The sequence below is a fragment of the Sphaeramia orbicularis genome, chromosome 22 (assembly GCF_902148855.1).
Source record: "Sphaeramia orbicularis chromosome 22, fSphaOr1.1, whole genome shotgun sequence".
Taxonomy (NCBI): domain Eukaryota; kingdom Metazoa; phylum Chordata; class Actinopteri; order Kurtiformes; family Apogonidae; genus Sphaeramia; species Sphaeramia orbicularis.
This window is the reverse complement of record NC_043978.1, coordinates 13,574,037-13,597,982: the sequence shown is the minus strand read 5'-3', so window position 1 is coordinate 13,597,982 and position 23,946 is coordinate 13,574,037. Positions and strand designations below refer to the sequence as shown.

At 35.0% G+C, this 23,946-nt stretch overlaps 1 protein-coding gene across 2 annotated transcripts in view; it reads left to right on the top strand.

Moving 5' to 3' along the window:
• The window catches only part of exoc3l4 (exocyst complex component 3-like 4), a 74,905-nt gene that overhangs the window by 11,220 nt on the left and 39,739 nt on the right, over positions 1 to 23,946 (top strand). For both annotated transcript variants that reach the window (XM_030127675.1, XM_030127674.1), the window contains 6 exons: positions 5,483 to 5,593; positions 5,730 to 5,948; positions 9,922 to 10,540; positions 19,359 to 19,476; positions 21,369 to 21,494; positions 23,197 to 23,297. In XM_030127675.1, the coding sequence (XP_029983535.1) occupies positions 5,483 to 5,593; positions 5,730 to 5,948; positions 9,922 to 10,540; positions 19,359 to 19,476; positions 21,369 to 21,494; positions 23,197 to 23,297 (1,294 nt within the window). The remainder of the gene's footprint in view (positions 1 to 5,482; positions 5,594 to 5,729; positions 5,949 to 9,921; positions 10,541 to 19,358; positions 19,477 to 21,368; positions 21,495 to 23,196; positions 23,298 to 23,946) is intronic.

Here is a 23,946-nt window from a genome sequence, read left to right as displayed (position 1 = left end):
GAAGCGTTGGTACTGCGTCCTTCTTGATTCGGAGTCTTTGTGCTAAGCCGGAGCTGTATGGGCCCATGTTAAAAAAGCACTCGTCCGTGAAATGCCGGGCACACACATACAAGCGTTTGGGAATGTTGTTTGGTACATGACCATCACAGATAGAATCCAGCCACTTTTTTCAGAGAGGCTCGGAAGTGGGGAGCAAAAATAAACTTTCGTGTTGGTGTGTGCAGCCAACAACACCACAACTTGCGTGTCTCGCCTTCGCCATGTTTGTTGTCCAAGAGGTACTTTGCCAGGGTGGGGCTCACCTTTTCATGCAGGGTGTGGGCACAGTCAGGGGGAGGAGTTAAATCCGCTTATGTCGTCATAAGCGGACCCAACTCAAACTCGGCCATTTGAGCAGGCATTTTCACTAAATGTGGTGTAGCAAGGCAGGGAGGAAACAGACAGTTTTCAAATTCGAACCTCATAATGAGGCTACTGCAACACACACTACTATAAGAAAACTTTCACAAAGTGAGATTTGCATAATACGGGACCTTTAAGACATTTCAGGTTGTTCATATCTGTTCAGGTTATTCACATTTTTTGTCAAAGGATAGTTTATAGACACTAAAACAAAGATAAATATTTGCTATAACGTGGAATCGATCGCAATTTAGTTGTCATCATTTGGCCTGTTTGAGCTGGAAGTGACCATATTTGGACAAAAGAGGCCGGACTAATGAGCTAATACCAAATGCAAGACCCTAAACTACATCAAACACTGTTTCGTTTTACAGTCGGTTAGTGGAGTTAATTAACCCCAACTACAGTGGAGTTGTCAGGAAAAAATGTGTTTTTATTAAATAAACAAAAACCCTGAAAGTCTGATTTGGTCGTTTAGCGAGATGTCATCCAAATCATCAAAACTTGAGATCATATTAACAGAGGAAAAATTAAAAGATAGATCAGGTCATTTATTAGAGGAAACCAAACCTAAATTTGTTGTGTAAAACAAATAATCACTTATTATTTTTAGAGAAAAGTTCAGTGTAAGTCTATGGGCGCCAGGTGTTTTTTTTTTTTTTTTTTTTTTTTTTTAGCAGCATCTAGTGGTCATCAGTGGTATTACAGCTTTAATTAAGATACTTTTGCATTGGTTTAGTTTAGTTTATTTAGGTTATTTTTGGTCCGTACAGTACAGGGTACATCAATTTAACACCAATGCGATAGCAAAACAGAAGAAAAAATCATATAAAATCCCCTTGAAAAAAACAAAAAAACCCATTGGTTTCATGTTGGAGCTCAGTTCTTTGACCGTTGGATGCAACAGATTATTACAAACTATGTATATTATGACACAGTGATGACTTTGTTGAATACTTTTTAAAACCATTTCACTGAATATTAGTTTAATATTCAGTGCTTTTATGTCGTTTATTGTTGTAACAGGAGATGAACTTTTAACCTATTTTTCAAAAGCCCAAGTGGAGAATTAATCATCGTTTTTAAACAGGTTTCATCAGTTTTTTTGTGTTAAATTACCTTTCACTGTGTTCATAATTTCTGTGATTCCTTTTCACACCCACCGTGAATAGTGTGTCGACTTGTTCCACTCAGCCGTGGGTGAAAATGTATGTGGGAAAATACTGAGGTGAAACAACACGAGTGTGGCAGCAACAAAAGAACAAGTTGAGAGAGAAACAACATTTTACTTTTTACTTTACTGAAAACAAAAACCTGTCCAACTAAAGCTTCAGAAACTCACCGTGTCCTCGACAAACACAAGTTCACTCTTAAAATCTTTTACATAATTGATTTACTTTCATCTGTCTTACACACACACAATACATTTTTATTCTAATGAACAGAAATATCATGTAAATAGTATCTATGGGATTACAGAGTGCTGTGTAGAGTCAGTCCTACTTTCTTTGTCAGCAGAAATGGAAAATCTCTGCAGGTGACTTTCACTTTTTTGCATTAAATCACTGTGGAACTGAGCCAAAAAACCTGTTTTCATCATGACTTAATCTACGAAAACATTCCTCACCTGTTTGATTGTAGGTCACTGAAAGGACAAAACCCTGCAGAGTCAAACATGCACATAAACTTAAATATGCACCAAAAGCAGCTGAAACTCTCTGGATAATGTGTGCTGTAAATGAAGTGGTTGGGTAATTACCAAGTTTATAATAGTTTTGAATTTTTCATTATAGTTTTAGTTTTAGTTAGTTTTGACTTTTTTTTCTCTAAGTCAGTTAGTTTTAATTAGTTTTTAGAGCAGGTTTGCTAGTTTTTATTAGTTTTCATTTTTTTCTAAATGCTTAGTTTTAGTTTAGTTCTAGTGTTAATTTTAGTTTTGTCGTATCTTTTCTCTTCTTCGCCGTCATATTCAGATAAATCCCAGATAGGACTCTGCTTTCTCCCAACTTTAGTCTGCATGTTTCCAGGTAAATTTATTTTTTTATTTACAGAGCACTTTTCACAGACAGAGTCACAAAGTGCTTTACAATGTGAAGTACAAATAAAAATACAATTAAAATACCAGTATTTTACCAGGTAGAGTGGGAACGAGAAGACGACTCTAAATGACAAGTGGCGAGAAGTGACGGACCGTGAAGTACTGTATGGGGCCGTTAGCTAAAACGAAATAAATCGCTTTCGTATCAATCTGACATTGACAAAGACGAAAACTAAGGGAATTTATTCATAATTTTTATATGTTTTAGTTAGTTTTGTAAGAACATGATACAGTTTTAGTTAGTTATCGTTTTTTTCTTTTAATTATAGTTTTTATTTATTTTAGTTAACGGAAATATTTTTTCAATTCTAGTTTTTGTCATTTCATTAGTTTTTGTTAATGATAATAACCTTGGTAATTACATAGTCAAACCCTTTAATTTTTTTTTTTTTTTTTTTTGTATTTTTTATTTATTTATTTATTTTGTGGCGTCTTATACCTCAGCTGTATGTCTCTGTCTTTGTCTTACTTTTTGTATGTTTGAAAGACTTCATAAAAATACACTGATCAAAAAAAGCAGCTAAAACTGTATCAATTGTAAGTACTAACATATGAGAGAAATGACTAAAAACAAACAATCATACTTTTATTTTTTGTCTGATTTTGATCTAAAATGATTTCACCTCCCTCTAAGTTGCTGATAAATCTGGTCCAACTATGATGCACCGAACTCAACCATCAAATCATTTGCTTCAGCTGTTTCTGTAAAGTGCCAGTGACAGATAAAATCAGATATCAGATGTGAATAGTTAAAAGAAATGTGGCAAGTCTTTCTTTGGAATGGGAGGTTCTTTCTTTTTTTTTCCTCACAGTTAGAGCATGAAAAGAACTTGTGTCGAAATGAGGAACAAACAAGTATTATGTGGAATTTTAGGTGATTCCCATAAGCAAAAAAAAACAAAACAGGCATAGACAAAGGCAGTAGTACTGGCACCAACTCAGTACATACGTGTATAAAAGTGAAATACAAACCAATAAGATGAAGTTACGCAAAGTCATTTGTCCCTCGAGCAATAAGACAGTAGACGCTCAGGAACACTTCTGTCCTTGAGGGGGGTATGGGTATGTTTTTATGTTTTTATGTGATGGGTAGAAAACACACTTTGTCTTTTAGTTCTACTTTCTTTTTAATCTAACTTATTCTTAGCTACTTATACTCTCAGGGCCAGATTAACACTTCATTGTACCCTGGGCAACAATATTCAAGGACCCCATCATCACAACCCCAGGATCCCTATAATCTGGCAAAAATACAGAATAAGTTCCAGGAATATATGTAAATATACCCCATACTTCAATATCTAACTATCATCAAATGCATTTTGATGTACAAATGTGTAAATGCTTGTAGAACTACAAGTGCACCACTATAGCCTCTTGTCAAGGCCACTCACTTGCATATGATGATATGAAAACAAAACACATTAGCATCAGTATAATCTAAAATTGATCCACTACATTAGAAAGAGAGGGAAGTGTCCTCCATTTTCACAAAAAATAAATAAGAAACCATTTCCAACGTATCCAGTATTTATTTAAGAACACTTTTTGCAGACAGTTTCATTTATAAGCAAAAGATAACCAGATATTTTCATTATGCCCGAGCTACCCAGGGCCCTTCAGAGGTCGCGGGCCCCCGGGCAATTGCCCAGTTGCCCATATGGTTAATCCAGGCTTGTATACTCTGCATTTATTTATTTATTTATTTATTGTTGTTGTGGTATGACTGTTTTTGTGGCACAGTGACTGCATTTTGTATTTTGAATTTCCCCTTGGGGATTAACAAAGCAAATCTATCTAAGAAGAGAATCAAGAATAATTGAAAAAAAAAATCAGATGAAAAACAGTCTGATGACTAAGGCCCAGTTTACACAACAACACTCTCAAGTGAAAACGACAAAATATTTTATCAGATGTGCCTTTGGTTTAGACGGTAACAGTGTTTTTGGGGGTTGAAAACAGAAAAAAAGTCTTAAATCTTTAAAACGCTCCACTCTTGTGTCACCATCTAAAGGGTTGAAAACACAAAACTGCATTTTCTCGTCGTGCAGTGCCAGTACAGGAACACAACAGTATATCCGATTATTTATTTTAATCCAATGTGGTGTTAAGCAGTAACTCCACTTCCTCGTCTGTCCAGACAAAATAGTCAGTTTTTGTGCATCGCTTCATCGTGTTCTGTTTCCTGTTTTGTGATTGGATTTCGCATTAAATGAGAACAGGCAGAGAAATAGAAAGGTTCTCCACAGGTCTGTCTGCATGCAGATTTTCCCCCTAAAACTCACTCCTAAACGTGGTGTAGGTTTTCCAATAAAACCTTCCACTTGGAGCTTACGGCTGACTCGTGTTAAAAGAGTGTGTCCTCCACAAAAGTTTGTCTCCTTCATTTATTAAACAAAAATACGAGAAAACAAAAAGCACATACATACAAAGTTCCACTATTTACGTTATACTGTCCAAAACACGGCAAAAACACATACAAAACGTCCACAACCATCAGAACACGTTCCGAACACGGTCAGAAAAACCGTCAGCTCTCCTCGGCCCTAATGCCGCATACCCTCCAGACCTGTCGCACACCCCAAGCTCCGCCCATTGGCACACACAACAATCAAAACACCTTTTTAAAATAAAATTAAATTATAAAATCACTAATCAGTAATTAATAACAGTACTGAAATTAGCAAATGGCACCTATATGTGGAATTAAAAGTGAGAACGCAACACCACTTTTGCGTTTTCGGTTTAGATCGTTACCGTCTAAACGTAGCCTAATAGTGTTTATCTGTCCAAACAAAATCTTAATTTAAAAACAAATTCTTAAAATTGCCTTTAGTTTTGATTAACAGACATATTCACTATTCACTGTGTATGTGTGGTCCTAGATTTGGGGACTTTGAATCTCCATCCAGAGGGTAGAAGCTGGACCACTGAAGCCTTTTCTTCTGTGTTCAGACTGAGCATGTGTTTCGTCTGTTTCAGGTCTGAGTATTCGCTCTGCTGTGACCTCTCCTCTGAAGAACATGTTAAAGAAAAAAGACGAACCAGAGTCTCCGACACAGAAAAACAAAGCTCTGTCTCGTTCTAACACAGGTGTGGAAGTCGTCTCAGATCAAACGCTCGTTTCTTTACTGAACCTGTGTTATTTCACATTAAAATATCATAGTTTTTCACTGATGCTGACAGTCTTATAGGTACTTAGTGTAAACTGTGTGTTTTCTGTCGTCAGAGCCAAACATTGGAAACTTCCTACAAAGAGGAGCTTCCATTCGTCGCAGCCTTTTTGGTCCAAAGAAAGAGAAAAACAAACAGGAGCTCGTTCCGCTGTCTGAGGGCTCAGCGGAGGAGAAGAAGGCGGAGAAAGAGGAGGAAGAAGAAGAGGAGGAGGCGCAAGAGGAGATGGAGGAGATGTACATCCTGCCAGAAATCCCACACACTCCTCTGTCAGGTAATGTTTTATCAGGTCAAAGTTGGAAACACTGAGCAAAATCTAACCTTTTTTGACCCAAACGCTCACATTAACTCTTGCTGCTCTTGCATCATTGGATCGTGTCACAGGTGCACCCTGGGTAAATTCCCATGGGAATAATACACAAGTCATTATATGGACATCCTTGGGGTGTTATAGGTCATATTTTCAGGCTTGACAAAATGCATGTTTTCATCTTCAAAACCTACATGTTTTCCCGATGGTTTCACCATGTTTTATTAACATTTTTGTAATTTTATGTTGTACAAAACTGGTTCAAATACTGGAATATTTCATCTGTCCATTTCACATTGATGCCTCACACTGGAAAAAATCAAAATCTTACCAAGTGTATTTTTCTCATTTCTAGTCCAAATATCTCATCACACTTAAAATAAGACATAATCACCTGAAGAGTAACTTTTCAGTGAGATATAAGAACTGAAAAAAATCTTGAATTAAGCAAAAAATCTGCCAATAGAACAAGTGAATATTATCTTGGTAAGATTTCTTGAAATAAGATTTTCCAGATCTATTGTCTAAAAATCAGTTCTTATATCTCACTGAAAAGTTCCTCTTTAGGTGATTATGTTTTATTTTAAGTGTGATGAGACATTTGAACTAGAATGAGAAAAATACACTTGGTAAGATTTTGATTTTTTCCAGTGCATATGATTGACAGCTGGAGTTAGAGACCAATCATGAATAAAAAAAAAAGTATAATAAATTATAATAAATATACAGTAAATACAGCAAATATAATGTATCAAGTAAATATACATATAATATAATGCTTCTTTTTCATTTGCACACATTTAATGAAACTTGATATGCATTATAAAGTCGTCATTCAGCCTCATTTATCTCACATTTGCAACATTAGAAGAAAAAATGGAAGACAGGCAACATTTATACTCAAAAAATTGTATCACAAAATTTCCTTCTGTACAGGTTTTCTACACTTAAGTATTATTTTATTCTTAGTATCCACTACTTTTGTGAAGCTAAGACTTTGTTAAATCTATGTCAAGCACCAAAACTTTTCATCCACATGAGTGAAGGTGTGTTTTTTTTTCTCCAGAGTTTTTTTTTTAATTGAATATTTATATTGTAACAATCATAACTGTACAATTGAATGTACGTAAAATATAACAACATAGTTATGTACCCCCACTCTAACAGAATCCCAACACTGATGCACCTCATACCCCAGCAGAAATATATAAATGCACACATCCCAAATGAATACATAAAATAAAATTAACAGAAATTGGCTGCATTACCTCTTGTGGTATATATTAAAGGTGTGTTTTCACAAGAGATTTGAACGTTTTCACAGATCTTTCTTCAGACTTTCAGTATTTTGGCTGAATTATCTTTCTGCAGGTCTAGGCTCTAGGACAAAAACATGCCTTTACATAAAGCTGCGAATATCCTGGACATTCTGATAAAAAACAATTGGATATTGTTATTTACAAGTACAATAAAAACTCTCACATGTTGCAGATTTTCCTCTTTGGTTAAATTTATGCTGTTTGTTTAGAGAATAATTACACTGGGTTACAAAAAAAAGTTTTTTGCAAGTTGTCTAGGTTTTTTCAACTGAATTAGGACTGAATTGAAAAATTTGATCTTCTCACAAAATTGATTACATTTTTGTGACTTTATCGGTTGATTTTTTTTATATAGTTCTCACCCAAAAAAGGTTTTAAGAGAAAAAAAACCACTTTCTAACAGGATGTATTTATTATTTATTATGTATTCACCGGAGATGTAGCAGAATACGTCAGGCTTATTTTTGCAAGATCTTCTAGTCGAAGCCATTTCATTCACCTGTAATATTAAAAAAAACATTAATCATAAATTGGCAAAAGTAAAATCTTCAGAACTCGTTTATTGCAAGAAATATGAAACAATTTTGTATCATATGATGTGAAAATGCCCATAAATGTAAGCAAAAATGTTAAAAAGCCAGTATGTAGCATAGTTCAGAAAGTTGACCTGATTGAGCAAAATTAATGTGACTTTTGGATTCAGCACACCAAAATTATCCTAAATCAGCTCAAAAAACTTAAACAATAAATTTGCTGTTGACCAGTGTTATTTTTTGCTTTGGCTTCTACTCTCCCACAGAACAGGCTGCAGGTTCAAACTTTTCTTTCTTTTCCGTGTCGGTACAGTCACCTCTGCTTCCTTTATCTGCGTCTGTTTTGACAACAGAAGCTGTCGGTGATGGACATCCTGTTCCCTCTGCTTTAGTCTGACTCTAAACACCAAATGACAAAGAAACATCCTGCATCAGTGTTTTAATTATCAAAGGAAAGTTTGATTAATATGAGTTTTATTTAGTCTCAGATTTCTCTAAATGGATGCCCTAAATGAATGCTATAAAGGTAAAAGTCAAACATACGGCCCGGGGCCCAAAACCGGCCCACCTAAGTGTCCAATCTGACCAAAGGATGAATTTACAAAGTGCAAAAGTCTTGAAATGGCACTTAGAAATAAAATTTATATAATGATGATGATGATTTTAACTGGCTTTATTAAGGTTTTCATTCATTTCTATTAGTGCTGCCGACTTAGTCAACGTAATCAACTATGAAAATTAGTCCATGGCAATTTTTTTATTGACTGCCTATTTATTTTTGGCCGCAGCACCAGGGAATCATGGCGGCATTGGTGCCTGCAGTACCTCAGAGAGAGAGAGAGAGACCCCCATCTTATAAGTGTCTTGAGTTTCATTCCCCCGGTTTTGTGGTTTAATGTTTTATGTTTTAAAGGATCCCCATTAGCTGCCACCAAAGTGACAAGTGAATCTTCTTGGGGTCCACACAGAAGGACAACACAAAACACAGAACATAACAATACATGATATGCACGACAATCACAATTCACATTATTAACAATGCAAATCTAAAAATAATAAACATCGTTAGAAAAATGTCATTATTATTATTAGTTGTTACATTCGTGAGTTGCATCCATCAAAGAAAATAACATACACTAACATTACTAACACATTACTAACTAACACTAACACTCACATAACACCAAGGTTATTATCATTAACGAAAACTAACAAAATGACGAAAACTAGAATTGAAAAAATGTTTTCATTAACTGAAATAAATAAAAACTATAATTAAAAGAAAAAACGATAACTAACTGAAACTGCATTGTGTGCGTATAAAACTAACTAAAACATATAAAAATTATGGATAAAATTCCCTTTGTTCTCGTCTTTGTCGATGTTGGATCGATATGAAATCGATTTATTTTGCTCTAGCAATTTTAGCTAGCGGCACCGTATGGCACTTCAAGTTCTGTCACTTCTCAGCACTTGTTTAGAGTCGTCTTCTGGTCCCCACTCTACCTGGAAACATGGAGACTAAAACTGGGAGAAAGCATCAGAGTCCTGTCTGGGATTTATTTGAATATGACGGAGAAGATATGAAACTAAAACTAAGCATTTACAAGAAAATGAAAACTAATAAAAACTAGTGAATCTACTCTAAAAACTAATTAAAAGTAACTAAATTAAAGGAAAAAAAGTCAAAACTAAATAACTGTAATGAAAAATCCAAAACTATTGTAACCTTGGTTACTCGTTTAGATTTGTTGAGTAATTGAAAAATTAGTCGAAAGATTAATCATTAGAAAATTAGTCGTTAGTGGCAGCACTAATTTCTATGATAGGCTTTGTGTTCATTCAAAGAAAATGTAAAGAAGAGCTGAAAGACTTTTATATATTTGTCTATCTCTATTTTCACTTATGTAAATTTTCAAGGCACAAAAGGGTAGATAAATACTAACAAACCAAAAAAAAAAAAACCCCAAAAAACAAAAACAAAATTAGTATAAATTACTTGGTTAAGAATTTTCTCTTCTTACCTTTCATTATTTATTCTGTTGTTATTTATTGGTTCTTTATTTATTGTCTGTTCGTTGCCAGTGATGCAGATAAATAAGCTGATTGAGATGGAGGTCCTGGAGGAGGCCCACCTGAACCTCCTGGCTTTACGGCAGGAGTTCCAGCGGGAGCAGGAGCAGTTTGGAGACGACTCCCCCATGGAACTGTCCAAGAAGGAGAAAGACCTGAACCTGCTCTACGGAGAGCTGAGGAACAAACTGGCCGACATAGTGCGCGACTCCAACTCCCTCCCCTCCAGAAACAAGGCTCTCCTGGTCCACGTGGCCCGCATCATCCAGGAGGAGGAGAAGAGGGCGGAGGAGCCGGGCGGACTTCCCAACAGCTGGAAGGAGGCATGGAGGCGGGCGGTGGACGACGGCGTCTGGGTGAAGGTACGCGGCGTTCACCTGGAGAAGAGGGAGCAGAACGTCTCCTGGCTGGCGGTCCACCTGGGTCTGCTGGGGAAGACCATCGTGGAGGACTTGGAGAACGTCAGGAGGGAGCTGAAGTGGTCCTACCCCCCCAGCTTCAACGTCTTCAGCACCTACGTCAACAGTTACCACCGCGTCATCGGGCAGCACCTGAAGACGCTGGAGCAGCAGGCGACAGAGCTGAAGGACCTGCACGCTCTGCTGGACTGGATCCTAAACCGCTACAAGAGGTGAGGACGCAGCTGGTGAAACACGGTCTGGATTAGGGGTGTGTACTGGCAAGAATCTGGCGATACGATACAAATCACAACACTAGGATCACGATACGATATATCACTATGTAGCATGGTACTGTTAAAAAGGCAATTTTTTTGTTTGTTTCTTTTTTTTAATGATTATTTCCTTGATAAATTGGATTACACCAGAAATATACTCAAATACTAAAGACATTTTTATCTGATCACAACAGGATCTAATGCTATATCACAAAATGTTCCTGTGTTAAAACATAAATTATGTTTTACAGACATTGCAGTTTAAGATCCTGCTCAAATGTTCATATTCTAAAAGTTCATAGCTAACATCATAACATTATTTTTGTGCAATACTAACAAGGGAACTAACATTATTTAATAAAAGTAAATAAGTAGTAAGTAAATAAGTAAATAACAATAAATAAAATATAAACAAAAAAGAAAACCAAAAAAGAACCTCCACAATATGTGCATTTGAATAAAGAACTACAAATATCGATACAGTACTTTTTAATATCGATATAGTATTGTGAAATGAAATATCGCAATATATTGCCAAACCGATATTTTCTTACACCCCTAGTCTGCATTAGAAGTAGATGGAACCATGTAGTGGGCTGAGGTTTGTTATGTAATGAGAAAAAATGTGTGTGATTTTTCATTTTTTCTGTGCATCAGAACTTTTGCTTTGAACAGTAATATTTGTAATCATTACACATAGATGCAGACATGTTTTAGTTGTTATATGTTATATAATCATATTCTCAGCCTAATTTTGCTGCTATCGGCCTAGTCTCAACTATAGATTGTATATAAAGATGGACACAGTAGTCGCTTTTCCATTGGACATCTGTGCAAAACTTTACCAATATTTACTTAATGTCAAAAAAACAGAAGTGCGTAATGTCGATTTTTCCTTTAAATCACAAATGCAATGATTTGTTTATTATCGCAAGATGACACGAGAAGTTATTCCATAAACATGGCGACGAACATAAATATAGTGTTGATTTACAGATATATTTATTATTATTATTATTATTATTATTATTGTTATTATTATTATTATTATTATTATACAGGGTGAGGAAGCAAAATTTACAATGAACATTTAGTTGTTTTTTCTCAGCAGGCACTACGTCAATTGTTTTGAAACCAAACATATATTGATGTCATAATCATACCTAACACTATTATCCATACCTTTTCAGAAACTTTTGCCCATATGAGTAATCAGGAAAGCAAACGTCAAAGAGTGTGTGATTTGCTGAATGCACTCGTCACACCAAAGGAGATTTCAAAAATAGTTGGAGTGTCCATAAAGACTGTTTATAATGGAAAGAAGAGAATGATTATGAGCAGAACTATTACGAGAAAGTCTGGAAGATACTATTAAAGAAGAATGGGAGAAGTTGTCACCCGAATATTTGAGGAACACTTGCGCATGTTTCAGGAAGCGTGTGAAGGCAGTTATTGAGAAAGAAGGAGGACACATAGAATAAAAACATTTTCTATTATGTCAATTTTCTTGTGGCAAATAAATTCTCATGACTTTGAATAAACTAATTGGTCATACACTGTCTTTCAATCCCTGCCTCAAAATATTGTAAATTTTGCTTCCCCACCCTGTATATTTCCCCTCTATCTCAGACTAAATTAAAAAATGATTGGGTTTCCTGCAAGGTTATAATAGTTTTGGATTTTTCATTATAGTTTAGCTTTATTTAGTTTTGACTTTTTTTTCTCTAATTCATTTAGTTTTAATTAGTTTTGAGAGCAGGTTTGCTAGTTTATTGTTTTTCTCTAAATGCTTAGTTTTAGTTTAGTTCTAGTATTAGTTTTAGTTTTTTCATATCTTTTTCTTTCTTCACCGTTGTACTCACATAAATCCCAGACAGGACTCTGCTGCTTTAGTCTCCATGTTTCCGAATCTAAACCAAGTGATGGACCGTGAAGTATCATATGGTGCCGCTAGCTAAAATTGATGGAGTGAAATAAATCAATTTCATATCAATCCGACATTGACGAAAACGAAGGGAATTTATTTCATAATTTTTATACGTTTTGGATAATTTTGTAAGCATATAATACAGTTTCAGTTATCGTTTTTTTCTTTTAATTATAGTTTTTATTTATTTCAGTTAATGAAAATGTTTTTTTCAATTCTAGGTTTCGTCATTTCGTTAGTTTTCATTAACAATAATAACCTTGGTTTCCTGGTGTGTCCACACATACCGACACATGTTTCTTCTTCTTCACTTTTTGTAACGTACGTCAACATGCAGTTTTTTAAGTGACCTGACTCTAGTTGTGCAAAAAGGTCTTTCCGTTGCAGTTTTATGTGGTATACCATTTGCGCTACGCCCGAAAAACCACCTCTTGCCAGTGCAAAAACTTCTAATCGAAAAATGACACTTTTGGCGAAATTTTCATTTTTCTATTAGGTAAATTTTTATGCGCAAGTTATATTTGCGCAGTTTGAGGGTCAATGGAAAAACGACTTGTGTTAGAGTTTGCACATTAGATCCATGATTGGACACTGCTTGATTATCAGCTGCACATCTAATGGATTCTGAGCTGTGATTGGTCCTCACAGCTGCCAATCACCTGTTGTTCTAACATAGAATTTAGTTAAAACAAACTGAGCCTGTTTACATGCACACAAATACTCTGATCATTATCTGATTTGTGGAGTTTTCTGATTATTCAACCATGTAAACAGTATAATCTGATAAATTTTATCAGGTAACAGCAGTAATCTGATTATGAGAAATCAGATTAACACACCTGGAGTGTTCTGCAATACTTTGGTGTCTTTATACATGTATAACTGTTAATCTGATTTATTTTGTTCTTTTACATCTGCGTATGTGTTAAAAAATAATAATAATCGTAGGAAACAGTAGTGACGTATCACAAAGTCTGAGTCTACCATCAGTACAAGGGTTTTTAATTATTGCATTTCTGAAGTCCATGTAAACGCGTTAGATCAGATTATTACAATAATATGATTACTTGTAGTTAATGGATTTTTATGGCTCAGTTATTAGAGAGATGATGAGTTGAACACAATTTGAGCTAAAAGGATTGGATTTATTTTCAAAAAATTTTGTTGGCAGTTTTTAGTTTGGCCAAAGTCTTGTAGAATAACATGGTTGACTGAAGGTGGGATTTATGGCATGTACCGCAGTCGGCCACCAGGGGGAGATCAAATGTTTTGGCTTCACTTTCTAGACTTTGTATATCTGTGTATGGTTTGAACTTGAAAGTGTTCCATGTTTACATTTATTATTTTACAAACTAACAGGGTTTTCTCTACCTTTACAAAACTGGGATGCAGCTGAAAAAAAATTTAAAACTGAAATTTTTCTGCTCGTCTGGAGAGAAAATTGGCAAAAATGAAAGAGATGTCAGGAAGATGTTCTCTTAAAGCTGTGGCCAACTGGTCTGTGTGTGTCTGGAGATCCACACAAAATCCGTACAGAGCTGACTGCTGCAGTTTGGAATAATTATGTATTTTTGGTCAAAGAACAGACTAGCGAAAATGGCAAGTTGATAGGACCAATATTTTTGGAGATATTAGTATTTTTGGAATACAATAGCCTTACAATCACGTTGCTATGCCCAGAAGGCTTTGGCAGTGACTGCTGGACAAAGGTGATACAACATGCACAAATACACAACAGCATAAAAACTACCACATCTAGAACCCCCACAGGTCAATGCACTAGTTACATTTTATAATTCAAGTGCCCTCTTTTCAGAAAGGTGGGAGGGGTAAAAATGTGATTGACAGCTGCAGTTACCAATTGCTGATCATATTCAGTTGGACAAAACTACTGCTCTACTTTATGACTTCGAACAGCAACTTGGGAAGTATTTTCTCTTTGCATCAGCAGCACCAAACAGCATCAGGTTCATTCAGTCTTCATATTTAGTTTTTTGGTTTGGATTTAGAGGAGAAAGCTGCAGAAGGAAGGTGTGTTTTCAGATTCTGGTGGTTTTTTCCTTTACTTTGGCTCTGGCAGCTGTAAGTTCAGTCAGTTTACTGGTCCACGTTGTCTCAGTCTTACAGCCATATAAATATAGGTTGACTGTATCTCAGCTGTACTTCTACTAACCATCAAACCTCACCGACAGTCTGTGTATTCCATAAATCCATACCTCTGATCTCTAAAGTTGGCCTCGTCTCCCAAGACACAACCCGCCCCATATTCTCCTCCTCCTCCTCCTCCTCCTCCTCCTCCTCCTCCTCCTCCTCCTCCTCCTCCCCTTTGGATTTTTTTCCACCCCATTTTTTCCACATTGTCATCCTAGAATAGACCACTCCCATCAGGGTTTTCCTGTAATGTGCTCCCTGTCAGTATTTGGTCATTATATTGAGTGGTTATGGAACTAATTAGGTCTGGGGTGTTTGAGCAGCACTGGTATAAAATGAGTAGTAGACAAATTTCCATCCAAATTTTCAGTAAATCAAAAAATGCAGATGTTATTATTATTATTATTATTATTATTATTATTATTATTATTATTATTATTATTATTATTATTATTATTACACTGGTCAACAACAAAAGTAGTGTTTAAGTTTTTTGAGCTGATTTAGGATAATTTTGGTGTGCTGAATCCAAAAATCACATTAATTTTGCTCAATCAGGTCAACTTTCTGAACTATGCTACATATTGGCTTTTTAACATTTTTGCTTACATTTATGGGCATTTTCACATCATATGATACAAAATTGTTTCATATTTCTTGCAATAAACAAGATCTGAAGATTTTACTTTTGCCAATTTATGATTAATGTTTTTTTTAATATTACAGGTGAATGAAATGGCTTCGACTAGAAGATCTTGCAAAAATAAGCCTGACGTATTCTGCTACATCTGCGGTGAATACACCATTGTACCTAACAGGAATCCTGTTAGAAAATGTTTTTTTTTTCTCTTAAAACCTATTTTGGGTGAGAACTATATAAAAAATCAACTGATAAAGTCACAAAAATGTAATCAATTTTGTGAGAAGATCAATTTTTTAAAAATCAAATTAGCAAAAAAAAACCTGACCTGACTGAGAAAAACAGATGTCATTTTTGGATTTAGCGGTGCAAAATAGTCCTAATTCAGTTGAAAAAACCTAGACAACTTGCAAAAAACATTTTTTTGTAACCCAGTGTTTTTATAAGTAGTAGTAGTATAAGCTTATTAATCTACAAAGGAGTGAGAGCTAATAAACTATGCTCCTTCTCACTCCTTTTCACGTATGACTCTTTTTCTCTTTTTCTTTTTTTGTGTGTATTATTATTTTTGCTTCCTTGAATTTTCATTTTTATGTTCTGTTGTTAAAGAAGTCAATTAGTAGCAATCCGGAAGCTTGTACCATTTCCATATTCGAAATAAATCATTAAAAAATAATCTCAGAGTATATTGAGGTGAGGCCTCATATAGCCAATACAAAACACAGGAAATTAATGATAATAAAAAGAAAACAGTAGATTTTGGAAACAATAAAAATCGGATCCATTTACAGCAGTGCATCTAAGTTCATGCCCAGCTGTGTGTGTTGACGTAAATCACTGGTTTATTTACCTTTTTCTGAACTGGATGGAACAGAAAAAGGGTCAACAAATGAAAGATGAAATATGAAGATGTGAAAGGCATAGAACTCATAAGAACTTTATTGTTTATCAGGGAATAAAGATCATAAAGATCCAGTTTACATCTTTTTTCCTCATATTAAGACTTGAAACTTTACTGATCAGCTTCATCCACTTCATCTGCTCTTTATCATCATGTGTAAAGCGGTAGAATGTAGGTGGATGTGTTTTGTAGACTCAGGGACACAGAACTGCAGCAGAATAAATACAGAGGAATGAATAAAGTGGTGACGCCACAGTTTAATGAGTGGATCATTTCTGTCGTATCCTCCTGAGATCCAGCAATGCATTTTGGTCGTCTGTAGGGGACAAGAGTTTTACAGCTTTATTTAAAAAAAAAAAAAATGAATAAAATAAAATAAAATACGCTGTCCACTGCAAAGGACATTCCATTAAAAAATAAAATAAAATATATCTGAAAAAAGTGTTGCATCATGCTGTTTTCAATCAAGACAATTATTTAATGTAAAAAAGCCAAAACTGTTCCTTTCCTGGGTCTCAGGAGGTTAAATTAGGCACCAGTTTGGGTTCAGAAGGGGCTGAATCCATTTAGTACTAAACCAATTACAGTGATTAATTTCCAGATTTAGTGTTTTACCTGCAATAAATTGTGATTTTAAGTGTCTTAAAGGGCTCATATTTATCTAAACCCACTTTTATTAGTCTGTGGTTCATTTATTTGTATATTTGGACCCTAATAGTTCATACAGTTTGAATTTAAACCCTCCAGGCGCTGCTAAACTATCTTTATATTCATTCCAGCAAACTTGAGTGTATTTCTTCATCCTGTTTCAATTCCTTCTTGATTTGTTACATTTTATAACTAGTTACATCACGACATTTGCACATATAAGGTCAAGATTTCCGACGAACATTTCTTAGAGTACAACATAATTGTTTATCAGCAGCAGCGGTTGTCCAAACTTTGAGCCAATTACCTTAAATCACAGGTGTCAAACATGCGGCCCGGGTCCTAAACCGGCCCGCCAATGGGTCCAATCCGGCCCCTGGGATGAATTAGTGAAATACAAAAATTACACTGAAGATATTAACAATCAAGGATGTTAAAATCATTTTAGGTCAATTCAATCTGAAGTGGGTCAGACCAGTAAAATACAATCATAACAACCTAAAGTAGATCAGACTAATAAAATATTATCATAATAACCTATAAATAATAAAAACTGCAAATTTTCCTCTTTGTTTTAGTGTAAAAAAGTAAAATTTGAAAAAAAAAGTTACATTTACAGACTATCCTTTGACAAAAAAATATGAATATCCTGAACAATTATGAACAAACTGAAATGTCTTAAGAGAAGCATGTGGAATTTTGTACAATATTCTGCCTGTTACTAAATCTTTAAGTTGTGATGCACATGTATAAATGATCAACTTAGGCGTAATATTGTTAACAATGCACTTTTTTTCTTAAGAATTTTCAGGTTGTTCATATTTGTTCATGTTATGTTCAATTACAGTTCGTAGATGTAAACATTTTCATAATGGAATTTTACTTTTTTCACTCAAAAACATAGAGAAAACTTTGGAGTTCACATTATTTATAGGTTCTTATCCTATCATTTATATTATTTTACTGGTCCGGCCCACTTTAGATCATACTAGGCTGTATGTGGCCCCTGAACTGAAATGAGTTTGACACCCCTGCCTTAAATGTTCAGTTGTTGGTTGTATTAACGAACACAAGTGGCTGAACGGGACAGAAAGCACAGTCAGCAACCTGGAGGGGGCGGGGCATGAATGTGCATTTAAAGGGCCAGCGCTCAAAATGACCTTTCTGGTGTCATTACTCAGAAAGCAAAATACAGTGGATAATATTATAAAAATGGTGATAAATCACTTTAGAAAGGTTAAATCCAAAGAAAAATTCATTTTGGGAACTCCCACAAAAGTAACACTGGGTCTTTATGGGTTAAGGAGGTTGTCGTACAATAACCTATTTAGGGGTGTAAGAAAATATCGGTTCTGCAATATATCGTGATATTTCATTTCACAATACTGTATCAATATTAAAAATTACTGTTTCGATATTTTTACTTATTTATTCAAATGCAGATATTGTGGAGGTTCATTTTAGTTTTTTAGTTTTTCTTTCTTGCTTATATTTTATTTATTATTTAACACTCTTTTATTAAATAATGTTAAATCCTTTGTTGGGATTGCACAAAAATAATGTTATGATGTTAGTTATGAACTAATAGAATATGAATATTTGAACAGGATCTTAAATTGTAATATCTGTAAAACATAATTTAAGTTTTAACACAGGAACATTTTGTGATATAACATTAGATCCTGTTGTGATCAAATAAAAATGTGTTTAGTATTTGTACATATTGCTGGTGTAATTCAATTCTTCAAGGAAATAATCACTTAAAAAAAAGAAACAAACAAAAAATTGCCTTTGTAACAGTATCATGATATATCGTATCGTGATCCTAGTATTGTGATTTGTATCGTATTGCCAGACTTTTTGCCAATACACAGCCCTAATCCTATTACTTTATTCTAAACACTGTAAAGTCCAAGTTACTCTGTCATCGTCTCAAACTACAAGTAAAAGTCCCAACTCATCTGTGAGCGAACCTCGACTGCCCACGTGAAGATGTGTTCACAGATGGTGGAAGCAGAGGAACCTAAAGTTAAACCACGACATGAGAGCGAGTGGGGGTAGCGGCAAAAACAGGCGGCGGTGCTGACATTATCTGTCGAATCAGGCCACACCAAAGCAAAAAACTGTGCTCAAAACAACATTTGGGAGAAATGCAAACCCAAAAATAAACAGCTGATCCGACACAACGCTCTCTCGAGGCTAAAATGGAAAAATTAAATCAGGTCATGTCCACGTTTCTCACACACTGATTATGTAAAATAGATTCTTTATGTAGTGCATGTTCGTTTACTTACACATTCCGTTAAAAATCATTACTTAGGGGTAGTTTCTGGTTTGTTCGTGCCTGTTCATAGTGTCACAAAAGCCTGCAGAGCTTTTAATCTCATTCCCTCAATCTCTGAACGTGAAGTGACATGCCCACGGCATCCTCCGCTGCCTACAGATTTCACTACAGTGAGATGTTGTGAAATACGTCTGAAAGAAATGTTGTTCTTGTCCCCGACAGCGAGAGGATCATGGGAAGTTTGTGTCTGCAGGCGGACATGAAGGATGAGAGTAGTGACCCGCAGCTGGAGGACGGCTTCCTGAAGAGACTGAAGGAGAAGTACTGCTGCAGAGTGAGGGTAAGGACACCACTGGAACCAGTGGAACCAGTCAGCATCAACCAGTAGAATATATACACATTTAGAAAACAAGAGGAGGATCCAAAAACCTACAGATATCAACAAACTCACTTACATGGAGAGAATTCAACTGGAAAAATTTAACACATTTCTTTATTACACCAAATTTAAAAAATAAGCAATTATTAAAAGATCAAACATGTTGGAGGCAGTGTGGTCAAATAAATGCAAATATCATTTGCAAATACATGCAAAATACACAGGCAAATACCATGCACATATCTGCTGGTGTTACCCCAAAATAGAATAATTTTGGGACAAAGTAAACTCTGTGATAAATGAGGTACTAGGATATACACTTACAAAGAATAGTTCCACCTTATATTTGGGAAATAGAAGTACAGACAGATAGACAGATAGACAGATAGATAGATAGATAGATAGATAGATAGATAGATAGATAGATAGATAGATAGATAGATAGATAGATAGATAGATAGATAGATAGATAGATAGATAGATAGATAGATAGATAGATACTTTATTAATCCCGAGGGGATGATGCTATCCTGAAACAATAAAATGTGAATAATCTGAACAAATATGAACAACCTGAAATGTCTAAAGAAAATTAAGCACAATTTTAACAGTTTTCTGCCTGTTATTAAGTATTTAGTGTCTTTGTAGTTTGGTTCCATAATGCACATGTAGAAATGATAAGTTGAGGCATAATATTGTTAAAATTGCACTTATTTTTCTTAAGAAATTTCAGTTTTTTAAGGTTATTCACATCTTTCTTGTTTGAATAGTTTATAAAAGTAAGTATTTTCATAATTAAATGGGTTGTTTTGCACCAAAACAAAGACAAAAATTTGGAGTTGTCATTATTTATACGTTATTATGTTATTTTACTGGTTCGGCCCACTGGAGAGCAAATCAGGCTGAATGTGGCCCCTGAAGGAAAATGATTTTGAGACCCCTGCTATAAATATATAAATTAATATTAATTTAATTTTCAGACCCTTTAATGCCAGTTTGTTTACCCGGTGATGCTATGTTTTAACAAAAAAAAACACAAAAATAGTTTGTTGTCCATAAATTAAATGCTATGTGGAATTTTTTTATATTATCACAGGCTGGGAAAGTCCAGGAAAGAGTCACATTTTTATTTTGGACTTTGTTGTCCATAACGTGACACTTCTAAAGTATAAAACATTTGAAAATATTTCCAAACACTACAAGATCACAACAAAACTACTGAACTGAGACAATAACACACAGTTTTGTCTTAATATGATGAATAGTAAAGTGTATAACTCTATAACTTGCTGCTTAAAGGTGATGAGGTCGTTGGTGTCATATTATTTTCTCTGCTGCCCCCTAGTGGCCAAAATGTCTATTGCTACAGTTGTGATAACATACATTAACTAGAAGCACTCAGAGAGCGCAGACCTCCGCCAAGGCTGATCAGTGCCCCCCCCGTGGGCCCCCCCACCCCCGATCACCACCAAAATTTAATCATTTCTTCCTTATCCCATTTCCAACAAACCCTGAAAATTTCATCAAAATCTGTCCATAACTTTTTGAGTTATGTTGCACACTAACAGACAGACAAACAAACAAACAAACCCTGGCAAAAACATAACCTCCTTGGCGGAGGTAAAAATACAAAAAACTAGAATATGCAAATGTGCAAAATGTTAAAGTAGAATCACCTTTTCTGTCTTTTCTGCCCTGATTTATATGTAAATTAAAACACTAAACTTACTTTTCTTCCTAGCTACATTTTGTTTATTATGAATGAATACATCTTTACCCTGAACTATTCATTTGAAGCTGAAAAAGACAGAGGCAAACCTTTTTTTTTTCTCTTCCTTTTTTCATTCCTGAAGGAGGACATGCGCTGTTCACTGGATAAACTCATCGAACTTGAATATGAGGACTTTTGGAAGGACAGGAAAAATCCAGAGAAAGAAGATGACGTCCTCAACTCTGACTTTCACATGGACATCTGGACGGTACGACGTCTATTACAAAATATCACGAATTATTTTCTTTCTTTTTTTTTTTTTTCTTTTTTTTTTGTTTCATTCACATACAGTCGCGGAAATAATTTTTAGACCACCCCTTGTTTTCTTCAGTTTCTTGTTCATTTTAATGCCTGGTACAACTAAAGGTACATTTGTTTGAACAAATATAATGATAGCAGCAAAAATAGCTCATAGTAGTTTAATTTCAGAGCTGATATCTATCCATTTAACATGTTTTTTAATAATAACCAAAATCACTTCAGTTCTTACATCAATATCTATGGCATTGTACTGACAAAAACAGTGCTTTTAGGCATTCCATGTTTTCTTTTCTGTCTGTTTTAGTCACATGATGCACACAGGAGTTAGTACTGGATTGCATAACCATTGTTTTTGATGACTTTGGATGGTTTGATGATTTTTTTTCTGCATCTGTATTCCTCATATTATGTATTTTCTTCCGATTTTTGGCCTTGATGTGCAATTCAAGTTCTTGTTTTTGCCCAAGTTGTTGTGCCTTGACAATTTCCAAAGCAAATTGTATTTCTTTTGATCAAGATCTTTTTATTGAAGTTTTCTCAATATAATACAAGTGCAGCGCTGAATGGTCCTTACAGAAGTTCCAAATAAGCATGGGTGTAAATCAGTTGCAGCTAGCACCATAGAAAAAAAAACAGAACATGTAATTTATGAAATGTATATGCAAAATAGTGTGCATTTTATTATTATTTTATTTTTCTGTTTACTCCTACATCATCATGAATGTGCATTTTCAATTACAAGGTACACACAAAAAATACAGATAATTTTTATTGAAAGAAATGTTTTTGTTTATCAGACAGAAAACATTCTCAAAAAAAAAAAAAAAACTAAACTAAATACTAAGTCAGGTTGTTATTGGAAATTACAATTAGCTCTCAACTAACTTGCTTGGTTAAATAAAGGTTAAATAAATAAATTCAGTTATTCCAGGTTATATTCCATTGTTTTTCAACCTTGGGGTCGGGACCCCATGTGGGGTTGCCAGGAATTCAAATGGGGTCGCCTGAAATGTATAGTAATTGATAAAAATAAAATAAAAATTTAAGAATAAAAAATATACGGTGAGTTGACAGAGACAATCCAAATCCATAAAAGACACAACAAACTGTGAGTCTGAAACTGCAGCACTGTGGTTCTGTTTATCTGTCAAATGTTCATTGTGGTCAGTTTCAGATGCTGCAGCTCTTTCATAATTCATAGTTTGAGTTCTTGTTTGTTCAGTATTAATTGTCAGCCTTGTAAATCCAAGCTGGACTGACTGTACATATCCTGACCAAGGAAAATAAAATTCTCACTTTGTGCAGTAATCTACACCTGGCTTTTCTGCCTCTGTACATAATAATATACATTATATAGACTAAATGTTGTCTAAAATTAACCTTTATTTACAACATAGTATAGCAAACTATTACATGATCAAAAACAAATTAAGTTTTTAGCAAAAAAACAAAAAAATGTCCCCATTTTGAATGTCTGGGGTCGTCAGAAATTTGTGATGTTAAAATGGGGTCAGGAGCCAAAAACAGATTAGGAACCAGTTGTATTCTCTCTGACTACAGTGCTATGCGTTGGTTTGACCATGTGGGGGCGGCAGAGAGCTGCAGTTAATCTGTGCCATTCACTCTCTGATTATGCTGCATCTTTTCAGAAAGTGAAAGGAAGCATCAACGCCTCCAGACAAATGGATGCTCAGCTGGAACCGGACGTCACCTCTGCTTGTCTCCTAGAGCTGATACAGTTTCCAAAAAGGTACATTTACACAAAAACCTTTAAATAATTCTTAAAGGCTTGTGTTTCCACTTAAGGATGCTGCAGGAGTGTAAATCCTCCTCACATTTCCCAGCGTATGCAAACATTAAACACTGTCACATTCAAAGTCTTTTCACTCCTTTGTGTCTAAAAACACTAACAGACTTACAATGAAGGCGACTGGGCTGTTTCCCAGAATGCCTCAGTGCTTCCTGCCGCCTCTTCATCCATGTGAATAGAGTTTGCCTGAGAGACGATGCAGAGGGCCGAGGCATTTAGCTGAGCACACAGGACAGTCAAACACATATCCAAGGCAGCTGTGTGTATGAGTGGTTTATTTTTCACACCAGAGGGTTAGATTTAGAATTTATTGCGCTTAAGAGACAGAAAAAATACATGTAATGCAAAGTAAATGCATTATATAATAATGGAAGTAAAGGTAATAATACAGTCTACTCTCGTTATACCGCCAACTTCCGTTCACGGCCAAATTGGCGGTATAGCGAAAATGGCGTTACAACGGGTTGCGTCCATAATGTGCATGTCTTTACTATATGATGTCTATGCTGCCTCCGTTAACCCGTTCTAATTGCATTTCTAAATAAATCTTGATTCTGTTATGTTGTAAGGGATCATTTAAAGTGGGGAA